The 16,535-nt window shown below is 40.6% G+C and overlaps 1 protein-coding gene across 1 annotated transcript; it reads left to right on the top strand.

Moving 5' to 3' along the window:
* The first annotated feature begins 1,603 nt into the window (after positions 1-1,603).
* atxn1l (ataxin 1-like) lies at positions 1,604-9,882 on the top strand. The gene is made up of 3 exons (XM_034870687.1): positions 1,604-1,727; positions 4,378-5,579; positions 6,414-9,882. The coding sequence occupies exons 2-3, from the start codon at positions 4,500-4,502 to the stop codon at positions 7,854-7,856; spliced, it is 2,523 nt and encodes an 840-aa protein (XP_034726578.1). The 5' UTR covers positions 1,604-1,727; positions 4,378-4,499; the 3' UTR covers positions 7,857-9,882.
* The last annotated feature ends 6,653 nt before the right edge of the window (positions 9,883-16,535 follow it).

The following is a 16,535-nucleotide window of genomic DNA, read 5'->3' as shown; positions in this document are numbered from 1 at the left end:
TTTGGAAAATGGCTGCAATGAAACAAAGAGTGAAAAATTTAAAGGGGTCTGAATACTTTCCGTACCCACTGTATCTTGGAAATGGGGAAAAAGTTGTAGTAAAGAGGCAACATAAAAAGTGCACATTGATTTTTACATTTGGCCCTTGTCTTTTACTGTATTATAAATGAGCAACAGGTTTACATAGCTCCCGTGCTAGAGACTGACTTCTACAAACCCAAATTTCTGATGTAGAAACTTTTTGAAAAGGGGTCAAATTTGACCGAAAGACAACAGGAGGGTTAACACAGCTCCAGAGGGTAAGTATAACATTTAGTTCCTTATTGTTGCCTAACCTCATCTGTGAAATATAGCATTATTGTAGGATTTTAATATAACCAAATCTTATTTAAAAACACACGCACACATTTTTTTTTTTTTTTTTATGTTTTGCTTTTGCTTTAGAGGTACTGATTGCTGATAAGATGAGGAGCACCTAAATGTGTGAAGTCCTTTTCCTGCTATTGACATGTAAAAACTACTGCTGCGAAAAGGGCCTATTGTTCTGCTTAGGGCCCCCCAAAGACCTTGAATAGACCCTGACCATTTCCAGTTGTTTTTAGTTACTGTATCAACACCTGCCCTTTTAACCATATGGTCAGAAGCTTTTTGTTTGTGTTAAAGTGCTCACCATATGACTGCCCTGTCAATTTTTCCTGGCAATTTGATTAAGTTGCTCCACTCAAGTAAAAGCAAAATCTACTTTTAAAACTTTATTTTTTTAATTTTTAGCTTATGTTGTAGTCACATGGTGCATATTCCTAAATAAAGTTGTTTGATCACACTAGCACAGAGAAATCAACACACTTGAAGCCAGGTAACGTTAATTCAGCATTGGAATACTGTAGCTTATAGAAACTAGGTTGGCTAATGGCAGCAAAAATCCCCCTAAACAGAATTAGGGTTATCTTGAAACTGAAGGCATATATATTCAAAAAAGAAATACACATGAATTACCCCAAATTATTACTTTTTTTTAAACAACACACATTGGTGAATGGGTTGTTTGACTGTATATACCCTCTCCTTTCTTCTGTTTCCTTTCTCTTTTTTGGGGAATTAAGCCTAATGAAAAAAATAAAGCAGTTTTATTCTGTCAGTTTATATCACACTAACGCTTCTAATCAAAATATTTGAAACTGAAATTGGGGTCAATATGGGCTCCCAGTCCCTACGTTAATCCAGCCAATGTTTTGTGTGCCTAAAGTGACCGGTCATCTCTGTAGTCAGCTTTTTACTGCAACTAAAGATGTCAGAACGAATTAAAGTCAATAAGTGATAAGGTTTATTGTAATTAAAAAGATAACCAGGAGGTTTTTTATGCAAATTTACAGAAGAAGGCTATATATTTGTGTTTAGTTGAATGTAGGTTGGACAAAAAAGTAAAGAGTAACCATATTTTTCTGATTTACATCTTGGTGTACGTTCCGTTCTTATTATACATCCATGGTACGTGCATGGATGTATTAAGAGTACGGATACGAGCTGGACATTAGTGCATGATGCAAGAAAAAAAACATGCATGTAGGAAAAAGAGGAAATTGAATAAACGTGGTGACGTCATTGGTGAGCGCCTCTGCTGGCCTGCGAAATGGGCTCGACTCCCTAGCCTTGATTTCTTCAATTGTTCCTCCGTATATCAACTTTTTTTTTAATTAAGAAACGCCTGTTCGCGATGACATTTGGAGGTAAGTCCACAAGGCAGAGCTATCGTTGATGGACGCATTTTATCGCATTTCCAAGGTGTTTGTAAGCAGATGGGAGTCGAGCAGGACTTGAGTCAGTTCATGTAGCTAGCTAACTGTGTTAGCCGTGTGGCTAACTAGCCGGAACCTCTGGGCTGGTGCCCAGTGATAAATTATAGTGATAATTAAATTGCCTCATAAACCGTCTGTCATTTGAACTCACTATCTAGGTTTAGTGTTAATGTGCGAAGTGTCATGCTGTCCCTTACCTGTGTTTACTGGAAAATTATGACTTCTATTTGCGAGCTAACTTTAGCCAAGTCAGCCACTAAGCTATCTAGCTAGCTTACGGTAAACACTTTTTCAACACAGTTTTCAGTATATGGGTTACTCTGAAGTAAAGTCTTGTGTCAACTGGAAGAAAACGCTGACTTAAAACAACATTTATAACGCAGAAGGTTCTTATCTAGTGCTGTTGAGGGGTTTGTTTCAGGAAGCAGCTTTAGCTACTGACTTTTCTGGACAACCGTGCTTAGTGAAACCAGGAACCCACTCGTGTCTGTACCATGGACTGATTACAATCTGATGACAAGATACGAGAGAGTCAAGGCGCATTTAATTTTATAGCATACAGGGTAGGTTTAAGTGCTTAGATAAAAACATTAAGTGACAAAAACAATAGACTAGAAAACAAAAACAAGCTACATAGAGTAAGACAGGTATGCAATACAAGAACAGAGTTCCAGTGCAGTGTAAGAAACAATTGATTTAAAAGAAATGGCTGCGGCGAACAGATCCTCAGTCTGGACAACAGAGTTGCAGCGGATCTGCAAATTTTTGGGAGTTTGTTTCAGATATGTGGTGCATGAACACTGAGCGCTGTTTCTCCATGTTTAGATGTGACTCGGGACAGAAAACATAACCCCAGACAACCTGAGAGGTCTGGATGGTTCATAATGCAGAAGACCAGAAATGCATTTTGGCCCTAAGCCATTAAGTGCTTTATAAACCAGAGAGAGATACGAGATACTTTAATTTTGATTGAACTGTACAATGAGATGTTGTTTGGAGCAGGCATGTAGATGTCCAATTATGGAGGAAAACAATGAAGTATAACCGTGAATATAAGATACAAAATAGAAAATATAACAAAATAAAAACTTTGCTGACTCAAAATAAAAGGACAAAATGTCCAGTAATGGAAGCAACTGGAGCCAGTAATGCAGCAAAACATGCTGCATTACTGGCTCCAGTTGCTTCTAGTGAGTTATTGCATTACTTGACTGATAAAAACAAGATAGAAACAGACCAGATGTTCCAAGTTCAATTTATAATAAATAGGCAAACCTGATTCTTGAAACTTGTCCAATGAATTACCTTAAGATTAATCTATGTTTCTTTTTACCTCTGTTGAATGAAGTAGGGCTTTACAATACAACCTTAAACCTTTTTCATTAAAAAAGAAAGAAGGTTGACAGGACTTAATGGATCAGTCACAGTTGTACTGCATGTTTGTTCATTTTTATGTTGGAATAGAATTAATATTAAGCAAAACCAAGAAGTAACGGTGTCAGTGGTCCGACATGATTTTGCTAGATGGTTGTAGGGTGCTATTGCAGTATTTGTGAGTTCAGTGTAACTAATATGCAATTCCCTACCACTACTTTCTTGGTTGTTCATTTTTTGAACACCATGGTGTTTAATCCTCTGGTGGATATGTCATTGAAACTCATGTTCTCCAATTTTAGACTTGTTCAAAGTCCCGTAACCTTTTAAATCCTAGACTTTTTACCAAATAGGTCTATGTCTGAATTGACTGAATCTAAAGAAACATTTTTAAATTTGATGGAATTAAAACATATTATGTAAACATTATACAGCGTAAAAAATCAGAGTTGGTCGAACTCATTAATAATTATGATACTGTCAGTGTGAAATAAGGTTTTTCCAACCTCCCACATAAAAAGAAACTTGATGTAAAGGTGTGTGGATGGTGGGTACGAATAACAAGTCTGATGGGCGACATGATACTATGATCAAATGCTGCCCTTGATTACTATTGAACCACTACACAGGACATTCTGATATATTTGTTGTGTTGCAATAATGTTTCCACAATATATTATTTAGTGTAACTTTACAGAAAACAATCCAAAAGCAATAAATCACATATTGTCATAACTGTTTAATGGAATTCTTCAGTTTGAGAGGTGGCGGTTATGACATGGCGTGTGCTAAAGTGCATGTAGTCAGACTTTTTTTTTTTTTTACACTTGGCCACATAAACTTCTTGCTCCCTTGAACCTCTGTTGGGGTGCAAGTATGTACTGTAAAGGGACCCAGACAAGATGAGGATCGTTCTAAGCATCTTATATCTCGGGCAAGTGAGGTTCGTATTAGGACCCATCTAGTGGTTTATTTTTTGAAGAAACCTGTAACAACATTCTTCATCAATAAATATGAAATAGTCACGCAGTACAGCATTAATGCTTTCCATCCTGAAAATATTGATAGTGTCATTTAATTGTTTTCATCTAACTTGACATGTATATTCATAATTTTTAGCGCCATTGTGATGGTAAAAATATCCAACTTAGGGATAAAAAATTGAGTGGTGCTTATATGTGCTTTTGCATTTTGTTCTTTGTTCCAGGAGAATTGGCAGACGAGGTCAGCCAGGTGATTTCACAACTGGTTGCTGTGCGGGATGACTGGCTTGCAAGTTTCAGTTCCTGTGCCGTACAGTAAAGCCACTTGCTTGGTCAGAGGATTGCAATGAAACAAGCTCAGGAGCGGAACCAGGAGAGCCTGCCTCCTAAGAAGAGGGACCTCCTAGTTAGTAACAGCAGTGGAGCTGGAGGGACAATAGGAGTTGGGGCTGCTGGAGGAGGAGGAGGGGGTGGTGGAGGCAGCAGTAGTGCTGGTGGCAGTAGTGCTGGTGGTGGTATTGGAGAAGATGAAGTGGTGTCCACCCAGAACTCTGCAGCCAACAGTGACACTCAGGGCGGGACCTTATCTGGAGAGTGGCTGCGCGCTCAGCCAGGGCTTCATTATGGAGTGGATAATTCTGATAGCATTCCAGCAGTGCCAGTTGACCAGTACGGTATGCTCTACAAAGTGGCTCTTCCATCTGTTACCTACTCGCCTACTAGTCTTCACCCAGTATTAAGCCACATCTCTCCCGCCTACACTGTACACTCTTCTCTCCTGCAGCATCCAGGCCTTTCCTATCCTCCTCTTGGGTATGCCCAGATCCCTCATTCCTCTCTCCAATTTGTTAGTTCCCCTTATGCAGCGCTACCTTACGCTCTAACACCTGGCTTTGTCCCGGGATCGTTAATCTCTCCCTCAGGCACCATTCCTCAGCCCCATGCAGTTTCCCACCTTGTTCAATATCCATCGGTCATACAGGAAGGTGTTGTTTCCCCACCTCCTCAGGCCCAGGTAGCGGCTCATACCTTTGCCAAAGTTGCAGTATCCAGCGGTGTCCCGCTGATGCTGCCTTCAGAGCAAGCTGCCCAGCAGCACCTTGGTACACTAGGAGTCATGCCCGCAACAGAGCTCAGCTCTCGAGGGTTGTCTGTCTTCTATCACCCTCAGGGCGCCAGGGCTGCCTCCAGAGACCCACACAGTGCTCAGCAAGAGAATGAACCAGAGATGAATGGAGGCGATAAAGAGCAGGGAGCTAGGGAGGTTGTACTTGATTCAGCCTATGCTGCCAGAAATACACGTCTGCTACAGGTAGCATCCAACTGTGCAGCCCATGAGTATAGCCAAGAAGGAGGCCTGCTGAACCGAAGGCTGGAAGAGAGGAGCTCACCTGGCCAGCGCAGCACTCCAGACAGCGACCTGGAGGTAAGACACATAGCCTTCTAATTTGAGTTTTGAGTCCATGTAATCTCTTTTACCAAATTCTAATTTTTAGCCAAAAATGGGCGATAAAAAATATATAAGTGCAAAACCCCTTTTCTTGGTAAGTGATTAAAAACAACCAAACACTTGTAAATACACAGAGGGCAGAGAATAGGGATCCTTCTCCCTGCTCCTTTTCAATAAGGGAATGTGTATATTATTGTTACATATTCCAGCGCAATGAAATCTGAGATGGAAAAACCTGATTACTTGTTCATTTATACCCTTTATTAAACATTTTTCCAGTGTGCACAATTAAAATACCCCAGATAAGGGAAGAAGTATCAATAGATCCCAAGAAAATCATAATTTTTTAAACATTGGAAGCAGCAGCATTACTAAAGGGCAATATTTACAATCCTCGTGTTGGTTAAGGAATAAATTGTTATAAATTTGGCCTTTTAGGCCTTTATTTTGATAGGACAGTTAAAGACATGAAAGGGAGAGAGAGGGGGAATGACATGCAGCAAAGGGACGCAGCGTGGAGTTGAACCTGGATCCGCTGTGTCAAGTAGTTAACCTCTATACATGTTGAGGCATGTCACGCATCATTAGAAATTGTGCGTTGGAGTGAGTTTGAGGCTCAAAGGATTAGATGGTTAAAATGTATTTACTGACGTACACAGATATTTCATACTTGCTGTAATTCAGGCTGCTGCTGTGGGAAAACATGTAGATGTCTTGTTGGAACGTTTCACAAGCCATTTATACATTTGTGTGTTTCAGCAAAATTATAAGTTTTCTGATTAACATTTAATTCCTTTAATCAACTTCCAGGTGCAGCATGTGGTTGGTCGTTTGGCTTCCTCTAGCCAAGGTGGAGTGCGGAAAGAGGTGTCCTTTGCTCCCTTGAACCTCTCTCAGGGGGCCCACAGAACCAGAGATGTCCATGAAGAGTCCGGCCGGACTGCATACACGGCCCAGACTGTAAGTTACAATGATCCCAGAATGTCCGGTCTCCAGCAGCAAACCCTACAACCAGGCCATGCCGTCATGCTTGCCAATGGGCAACCAGTTCTTGTTCCTTTGGAGTATCACGTGCAGCATCAGCCGCAACCACCACAGCAACACTACCCAGGACAGGCTAATGATGCCTCAGCCAGCCATGCTTCTACCACCATGGCCTCCCCTAACCCAAGCTTTAAAGCCTCTGACTCTTCAGCCAGAGTGTGCCTCCTTGAAAGGGTAGAGTTGACCACAGCTCAGCAGCAGCTCCCCCAGCAGCCTCCTCTCCAGCCTACAGCAGATGTGACACAGGCCTTAGCTTCAAGCCTCGCTCCGGCATCAGGTCCCTCCAACCCGTCACACTTCATGAAGGGAGCCATTATCCAGCTGGCCACTGGGGAACTGAAGCGTGTGGAGGATCTGCAGACTCAGGACTTTGTGCGGAGCGCTGAGGTGAGTGGCGGGCTTAAGATTGACTCCAGCATGGTGGTGGACATCCGTGCCAGCCAGCAAAGACCAGGCCTCGTGTCGCTTCACTTCACTGTGGGGGAGCAGCAGAGCAAAGTGACCATCGATGTGCCCCCGGAGCACCCGTTTTTTGTGTTTGGGCAGGGCTGGTCGTCCTGCAGCCCTGAGCGCACAGCCCAGCTCTACGGCTTGGCCTGCCATCATCTGCAAGTAGGAGATGTGTGTGTGTCCATCACCCTGCAGCAGCAGCTTCCGCCACAGCAGCAGAAACAACCACAGCACCATCATTCACAGCAGCAGCAGCAGCAACAACAACAGCAGAACCTGTCCAGGACTTTGAGCAAAACCAACGCTACACCAGGACCTGGACACCAGCTCATGGGGCCCCCTGCCCCTCAGCAGTCACGGCCCCAGTCTCATTTCAGGCTAGACCGCATCCACAGAGAGAGACAGAGGGATGGGGAAAAAGATGCGGTCGATAAGGAAGAAGCCACACATTTTGGGGTTGTTGGGCACACTGAGACACCCATCAGACAAAGTAGGACCTCAGCAGAGCATCCAAGAAGCCAGAGCAGTTACCACTTGCACACGGAGGGCTCTGCTTTTGCGGGACCAGGGATGGGAGCAATGCAGGCTGCGCTAGGTGCTTCTCAGAGGCGCTGGTCCTCACCTGGCCTCCAAAGATACAGTATGAAGGGAGATGAAGGGCCGCACCCTCAATTAAGCACCTCCAGCCACGCAAGGCCCTCCTTCATCACCCAGGAGGTCAAACTGTCCATTGAGGGGCGCTCTAATGCAGGGAAGTAGCATCACATTTGGTAGCAAGTATAGAATAGATTGCCACGAGTAAAAATGATTCTGACAAGGAGAGAAAGAGGGGAAAAAAAGAGTGTGAATGTAGCCTCAGAATGTATGAGATTTTGCACACCTAAAATATACTTAGTCTATCTGGTGAGCAGTTTTGGTTTGGTTGTCACTCAGCCAAAGAATACAAGCCTTTGGTTTCACAACCAGCTGAGGTCAGACAGGAACAGCTGAGTAGAAAGTATGTAGCGGATGAAATGCCTACAATAGTCCTTGCACACTGCATTTCTCTTCCTCCCTTCCTCCTTTGTCGCCACTTCCTCATACCTATGCTTGGAGGTTACCATCACACTCAGAACACTCTTGCTTCCTTTTTGACCAAACCATCTTATTGAAGACCAATGACTGCGAAGAATGTGTTTGTAGCACAGTGAAGCTACCAACTCTGCAGGTTCTGATGTATTTAAAAGATCCCTGACAGTGGTCTTTTATCCCCTCCAATCCTAAGATCCTGTTTCTTTCAAAAGCATTTACCCCAAAAAAAAAGAGTGGAGTTGCTGTCAGTGGCGACGTTGGCACTGTTGGCGCTAACTGTTGACGTATGTTACATTATGCTTCTGTGGCAGGAGTCTTCTGCTGTCAGCAGAGATACTCTCCCCTCCTCCCTTTTCAGCAGGCCGGTCTGCGAAGAATAGGATCCTCTCTCAGGCCAGGTGCGGCGCGTCCCACTTTAACAATCAAAATAGTGATAAATCAATCAGTGTGTCTGTTCAGCAATCAGTTTTTGCTCAAAAAATGGCTCATGCCCTTCGGTTTAGGGTGAGGGCCCTAACATGTGTGTGAGTGTGTTTGCATACACGGTTGGAATAAGGCTTTGTTCTCTATGATAACGAGAGACATTGCATTCCAGTATCATCAGTGGGAATATCTCTTAGTGTTTAATTTTTTCTCCTTTACCCACTTCCTCCTGAGCGACACCCTCCCTCCTCCTCGCTATACCTCAAAGCTTCCCCGACCAGACCGGTGACTTTTAATGCAATTTTAAATGATTTAATCAACGGAGGAGGCTCTGGCTGGTCGTCCTCATCAGAGCTACCTGTGGGAATGAGACGGCACCCGGTCACATCAGCGGCTGCAGGCCTATTTAGCCTAAAACCCCAGAGGAGCGGAACGGCCTTGTTGTTTGTCTTGTAGAGAGAGAGCCGGCATGCGAGTGAGTCAGTGACCAGGTGTTCTCTTTGTCCTTGTTACTTTCTGCTCATTCACCAAATTAAAGCAATAGTTGTTTTCACAGCATGCGGCTGTACTGCTCTCCCCCAGGAGTCTCTCGTCGGCTGTTTTTATATCTCTGAGGTATGAGATCTGACCCTCTTTTGACCCTGACCTTTAAAGGTGGTGCACTATTTTGGTGTTTATTTCATTAATTCTTCAGTATTTTTACACAAGCAATGCATGATACATTTTTCAAGAAATATATGTAAATTAAGCCGTTTCTCTTTGATCATCCATCACACTGATGATATTTTATCTTTTACTCAAGTGCATCTCCAAGAAAGGCTTGACTCTAATTCCGTTGTGATCATTATCAAGTCATCTTCTTTCTTTTGTTTTACTGTGTACAATCCTATGCTTTTGTACTAGGATATACTTTATCCAGTGGATCTTTTGATTGTCTTGTGTTGCACATAGAAAAATGTCATTGATTTCACACTGACTGAATCACAGGACAGTAGATGTGTTTTTTTTTATGAAGGGACTATGTTTGAAGTGTTTTGTGATGAGAGAGAGAAAGAGAGAAAAAAATCTGACTTGCATTTTTAACCCTGTTTACAAATTAGCCAAGATGAATGCTGCAGTTTTGTCCTAACAGGTTTTCATCTGGGTTACTGAAAATAAGAAATCAAAAGGGTAAAATTGAAAATAAGTGCAATTAGACCACACATAAAATCATTCAGAGGTTTATAATCCGACTACATTCCTTAAGCAGACATTCCCATTGAAATGTGTAAATTACACAGCACCAGTTAAATTCTTTTCGTGTCAGATCTTTGGACAAAACATTTGATCACTTTTGAATATTTCATGCATTACCTGTTCTATTTCCTTTCATTGGATGTGCTCAGAAAGGATGGTCAGTTAGTGACAGTGTATTCAATTTTAGTGTCTGACTAATGTGCTGGTTCTGTCCATCAGCCCCAGATACTGGTGTGTGTGTGTGTGTGTGTGTGTGTGTGTGTGTGTGTGTCTGTGTGTCTGTGTGTGTGTGTGTCTGTCTGTGTGTCTGTGTGTGTGTCTGTCTGTCTGTGTGTCTGTGTGTGTGTCTGTCTGTCTGTCTGTCTGTCTTCAACTCTCTTAAGTTCTCTAGTTCACGGAGTGTCCAGCCCAACCCTCTGTCACCGAGTCACCTGAACTGGGCCTAGTCTCATCCTCTGGTACTGTCATTATGAGCAGCTTTAAAGGAGGGTTTAACATTTTTTCAAGTCTGTCTTAAAACAATTCTCACATGCCCATAAACGGTTATTGGACGCTGTAATCATTCCTCCTGTCCATACTGGTTGTTTAAAGATTCCTTCCCGATGCTATTCCAATGTCAAACATGTTGTCCTCCATCCCATCACTTAAACTGTAATCCCATTAAAAAGGGATCTCTTTATGGCCAGTATGGACAGAAGGACTTGCAATATTAAAGAAAGTTAAAAAAAAAAAAAATAGTTGATTCAGATCCGCTCCAAAATGCAATGTGTTCTTCCTTGGCTCATGCTACACCCTTCCACCATGTTTTATGAAAATCAGGCCAGTAGTTTTTTTTTAATAAACCGAACGGAGAACATTTCCTCCTTGGCGGAGTTGAACTTTTTCACTGTACACATGGAATTAGTATTGTATTAAGATACAATAAGATACTAAAAATGTAAACCTGTCCTTTAACATGCTTTGCAATTGGAGTTTTTCAAAATAATACATCTTACCATCAGAAGCTCACCACATTGAGTCTTTTTCACGATGTAAGCAATATACATAATACCTGAAAAGATGTTGCGTAGTCTTGGCATTTTCTATGCAGTAAAGTCAATATTGTCCTCTTTGTTGTCGTAAGTGCAGCTCTCCGAAGCAGTAGGGCAGGTTGGGTTGATGCAGTTATTTTACGCTGATGTCTGGTTATAGGATTTTTGTTCACAGCAGTGTATAGCACACTGCTGACTCACAGATTAGTAAAGTTTTCTTGTCTTCTCACGATGCCACATGGTCAGAGCCAAATCATTTGAGATTACTGAGATTACTCATATTTCCAAGCGTTTGCCTAGCATTATTTTGGCACAATGACCAAGCCACTTGGCCATTGTATTTTGGGTCAAATTGGGCATTCGATGGGATTTAAATGGTGCAAGCAGTGCCACCTGTTACTTCTCACAGCCAGACCATCCTTCGCTGCCCATGAGCCTTTTTGTTTCTTTCCCTCTGCTTTTGAGCAGCGCGTTGAGCAGGAAAAGCTCTACTTCTTTTACCAAAATGTCCGATGAATCTCATTCACATCGCTGATAGTCTGTTGCTGTAAGTAATTGCACTAAATGCCCTTTACAGTGTTTTGAACTTAAACCTGTTGGTAAATTGAAGAATTTCAAAATGTAAAGCACACAAAATCACAAGTTGTGTGTTTCTGTAGATAGATGTTTTTTTTTTCTTCCTTTTTGTGTAGATAGCTTTGATGGTGCTTGTCAATAATGCCTTAAATTCTGCTTTGTGCAGTGTGTGAAATAAAAAAAAAAAAATGCTTTTGGTAGACTGCCTCGTTCCGACCAAGTAGTTACCTTTTCAGGCTGTACGAGAGCAAGTCATTAATGTCAAAGCTTTGACACTATTGTCATGCTCATGAGCAGAAATTCCTATTTCTCAAAGGGTGATGGTCAGCTCTCTTTCAGACGGTTCAACCATGAAATCTGCAAGTTTGTGTGGTGTTTTTTTTCTTATTCATTTTATCCGTTACATTTTGAATACACTCTTTACACTCATACCTTTTTTTTTTTTTTTTTTCAGTTTTTATAAATGTCTGGAAGTGAAGTAAATGGAAGCTCTTCTTTGCGCACATGCACACATCTGTGGTTTTTATTGTTGCACAAGATCAGTAGTTTTTTTTTTTTTTTCTCTATCCCTACCATTAATGGATTGTGTTTGGTGTCTTGTGCTGTGTTCCACAGTTTCCGCTCAAAAGAATCTCGTTTTGAATAAATGTAGACAAGCTGCATTAATCAGATAGCTTTCCATTGGTGATAATGTAATGGTTTATTATGTTTTGTGATGTTGGCAGTGGGGATTTTTACTCCCTATGTGAACTACTTCCTTTTTGATCCCATATTGAACTGCAAAGGTGAATTTAGGATGATTTTAGTGTTGTTGGTGTCCAATTATTCAGGATAAACAAGAAATGGTTAAAGTTTTAAAGAATCTGTATTTTCAGATTTGATATTGTACTTTTTGGCACAAGGTGACTGCTTTTTATGTTACTATCAAAAAACACAAAAACAGCATTTCTTTTTTTTTATGCCTAAATCTGCAACATATATGCAATGATGTAAATGTAACATTCAATCCTCAAGTATAATCCAGGTTGTATGAACTTTGTATAGTGAGTTTTAATATCTTATGGCCGTACCAATATGTATTGATCTTTATCAGAAGCCTTAGTTGTTGACCGAAAGTGCCCCCTTAGATTACCCTACACCTACCTGACTTTAACAAAGCATTAATATCTCTATTTTGTTGCATTTTTATTTGTACCGTTTTTTGAATAAAATAGATTTGTACTGTATATTTGTACCTCTCTGTGAACTACTTAGGGCGGTTTTTGTTTTGCTGTTTTAATTCTATGTACTTTAAGGACACAAAGAAATTGTATTTTTATTGTTACAGCTAACTTGGAGACTTTGCATTTATTATGTTTGTTAAGTAAACACAATATAATATATATATATATATATATATATAAATATAAACCATTATCCAACTTGTGTGACGTGTGTTTTTTTTTAGTTGAATTAATATTCTTTTTCGTGGCATTTAGAGAGTGGTGGAAGAAGTGTTGAGATCTCTTACTAATGTGAAAGCAATACCTCAGAGTACAAGTACACCTTTACCATTTAAGGCCTGTCTTCAAAGGTAGTTCATACAGTATATCAGCAACATGCAGCAGGATGGACACATTGGTTTATTATTACGGATGCATCACTAAAAAAAACTTTATGACTAACGAAACTATTATTTGGCAGTTTATGTAATGTATTACTGCATCATACTTTACAAGTCAATTGAATATTAAATATGTTTTACAGTAATGAGTACAGCTGGCAAATGCAGTAAATCTATGGAAGCTAATAAAAGACATAATTTTAGTCTTAAGAGCAACGGAATATGGCGTCAAGTGTAAATAGCAATGAGAAATAAATCTATTAAAGTGGTGGGATTTAAAAACTAGATTTTTGGCTAGATTCCTTGAAACTGTCTAAAAGTTATCTTAATAATTAACTTAATCTTAATTATAATACGGAGAACTGCTATACATTCAGTGGTATTTAAATTTCAACAATACTCTATGCGGTGGTGACTTCATTTCACAATAAGGTATTCAGTCGTGTTTCAAACTTGTATTGCTTCTATTTGCTTCCCTAAAAACTGCCAAATTTCTGAATGTATTTTAAATTTAGTTGCGTAGAAGCAAAAAGCTGAAATACCCCAGTACAAAGGATAACACCACACTGCCTCTGCGTACCTCCAACAAAAACAAATGCCATAATTCTAATGAAATATATTATGGTAAAACTCCAACTCCACTTTGAGAGACCTCTCACTGTTAAAGAAAGGCATGTGACACAAATGTGTTATTTATGTGTATAAAACAAAGGAGGGATGTAAAACTAGACACTACCATTATAGTAAAGTCAATGTTTATTTCCACATTCTTTATCAGGTTTCAGCATGATCTGTACATCTGTTAATCCTGTAACAGAGGATGGCATCCCCAGAGTGCCGTCCCGTCAGAATACACTGATATCGCAGCAAGCATGAATGTTCTCATTAGCCATTAAGCTCATTCATTTGGCCTTGTTCAGAGAGAATAGTTTTGTAAACATGGACATTGAGAGAAAATCCTGATGAATTACTATAGAAAGGCCATCTTTTTTTCGTTTTTTTAAAAACTTTTTTCCATTTGATTAAACTGTAAAAAACAGGCAGGCATAAACTAACAGTAGAACACAAGCTCATATTGAACCATTCTACGACAAGTGCAATTTCACGACATGCAGTGCTTACCTAATCCATACTGAAGGTACTGCTCATTAAAGACCAGCATCACTTCAGAGTTCAGCGTACTTCTTTTGCAATGGTATGTCAGACCGCAGATGCCACGCTTTTCTATCACACTGGTCCACTGTAGGCCAAACGGGATCACAGCAATTTTCAAAGAGCAACCTCTGAGAATACCCAGTATTCATAGTCTGAGAGAAGAGAGAAAGAAATGACACCTGAAGCCTCTGTTGAGAACACCGATCTGCCCTCGGTACTGTATGTCATGAATAGGATTGTGGGACAGTGAGACCCTGTAGCTTCCATGTGCTGAACTAGGAAGAGAAAACATATCTCTGAAGACAACGTGTCTCTAGAAAAGTCATATAACTGCCCAAGACTGTTGCTATCACATTAAGTGATAGCTCTATAAATGATTATAATGGACCAGGGTGATGTCTCAAGACTTTGAGCCCTCTCTCTGAGTTAACTTGCCTGAGAACCTAAACTCTTTACATTGAAGTTCGTTTAAATTAAAGTTGCATTCTGCATAGTTTAAGTGAAAAGTGAATTCATTACCCTTGGAATAAATAACACATCTGTTGCATAGAGGTTTGATGCACTCCTAGAAAGCCTCCGAGGATGAAACAAACAAAAAAGAAATCCCTTTTTTTCCCATTTGTTAAATTTGCTGTAAAAAACAGCCAGGTAGATTGACTTTTGTCTAGGAGTGACTCAAACAGAACCAGTACTTGTCTGTGTCTCATATTCTTTAAAGAATATTTCAGAAACTGCTTATTGACACTATAAATCTGCATCCGGAGGAGTGAAGACAAGAAAAACTGGAGCTGACAATAAAAGCAGGACATTAAACAAGGTATATCCAGACATGGCCTCTAATTTAAACATTACAACAATTTTATACCACTGACGGTAACAAAATAACCCAAAACATGTTCACAAGGAAAATATATTCACATCAAATTGCATAAATATGTGCTGGAATGAGGTTAATGACTGTAGATTAATAAAAATCTTTCTCCCAGTATGGGCCGTATGTGTCATGAAATGAGCCCCAGTGCTCAGTAACGGATGGGGATAAAAAAATAAAAATAAAGACAGGTACATGAGTTTAAAATCAGTTTCTCTGTCATATGAACCAATATATATCTTTCAGTAATGGATATAAATTAACCCCAACTTCAAGGGGCTGTACTCTATATTCAGAAAAAACACACACGCACACGCACACGCACACACACACACACACACACACACACACACACACACACACACACACACACACACACACACACACACACACACACACACACACACACACACACACACACACACACACACACACACACACACACACACACACACACACACACACACACACACACACACACACACACACACACACACACACACACACACACACAGTTGCTTGATGCTATATTAATGTTCTGAATATTAAGTACACCCCCTTTAAGTGGTACAGGTCACGTATTCTGCAGCTTTACAAATGCATGTCGATGCTACACAAATTGCATGCAAAGGATGCATTATCAATGTACGATCCTCTAAATAATAATAATAATAATAATAATAATAATAATAATAATAATACTTTCATGTCGTAATTTCCTCATGTGTAAAACAAATGTCTTTGCAAGCAGAATTCAAGTAAAGTATCGTATTAGCAACTGTTTCATTGGGACCACTAAATGGAACATTTTAGCACAATATTCCTTAACGTGATGAGCCCAGAATATAAGAGGTACCTAATGTATTGTACAGTACAATAACAGCAGCACAGACCGATCACTTTTATGAGCCAAAGAAAAGCTCTGTAACTAAAAGTAAAATACAAAAATTGACATTGGCAAAATATTCGGAGTGTAATGATGTCGGGAAAAGAAATATTGGCAAAGAGAAAGTAAAGAGGTCAATGCATGAAGTTGGACAACTCAAAAGGTGAATGCCGCTCAACACTGGCTGTTTTCAATAGGAAAAAACGTTCAGAGTCAATCCGTTAGGAGACATTATAATCAAACTGGAACAGGTGTGTTTGTAAATAAGTTGCTCCCGTGAATGTTTGTGTCCTATTGAAAGTGCCTGAGTGAGAAATGCAAACACTAATTATGGGGAACCAGCCGCATCCTCTGTAGTAGTGTACAGTACATGTAGAGCTTTGGAAGCTTGGAGTTGGAACGCAGATAGCCACGAGACAGAGTGTGCGACCATGGCGCCAGCTGAGGTAGTAGAGTTTGACTGAATATGAACTTCCCAGGGACCCATGGTGGCAGCTTGAAGAGAGAGGTGTAGCTACCGGTAAACCCGAGTCACCGGGGTGGCGGAGTGGACCAGAAGGGGGGGGGGGGGGGGGGGGGGGGGGGG

The sequence above is a fragment of the Etheostoma cragini genome, chromosome 1, assembly GCF_013103735.1.
Source record: "Etheostoma cragini isolate CJK2018 chromosome 1, CSU_Ecrag_1.0, whole genome shotgun sequence".
NCBI classification, from domain to species: domain Eukaryota; kingdom Metazoa; phylum Chordata; class Actinopteri; order Perciformes; family Percidae; genus Etheostoma; species Etheostoma cragini.
This window is presented reverse-complemented; position numbering and strand designations above follow the sequence as displayed.

Coding starts and splice junctions, on each gene's coding strand:
- atxn1l (XM_034870687.1), top strand. CDS start 4,500: ATGAAACAAGCTCAGGAGCGGAACCAGGAGAGCCTGCCTCCTAAGAAG. Junction 5,580..6,413: donor CTCCAGACAGCGACCTGGAG/GTAAGACACATA, acceptor ATCAACTTCCAG/GTGCAGCATGTGGTTGGTCG.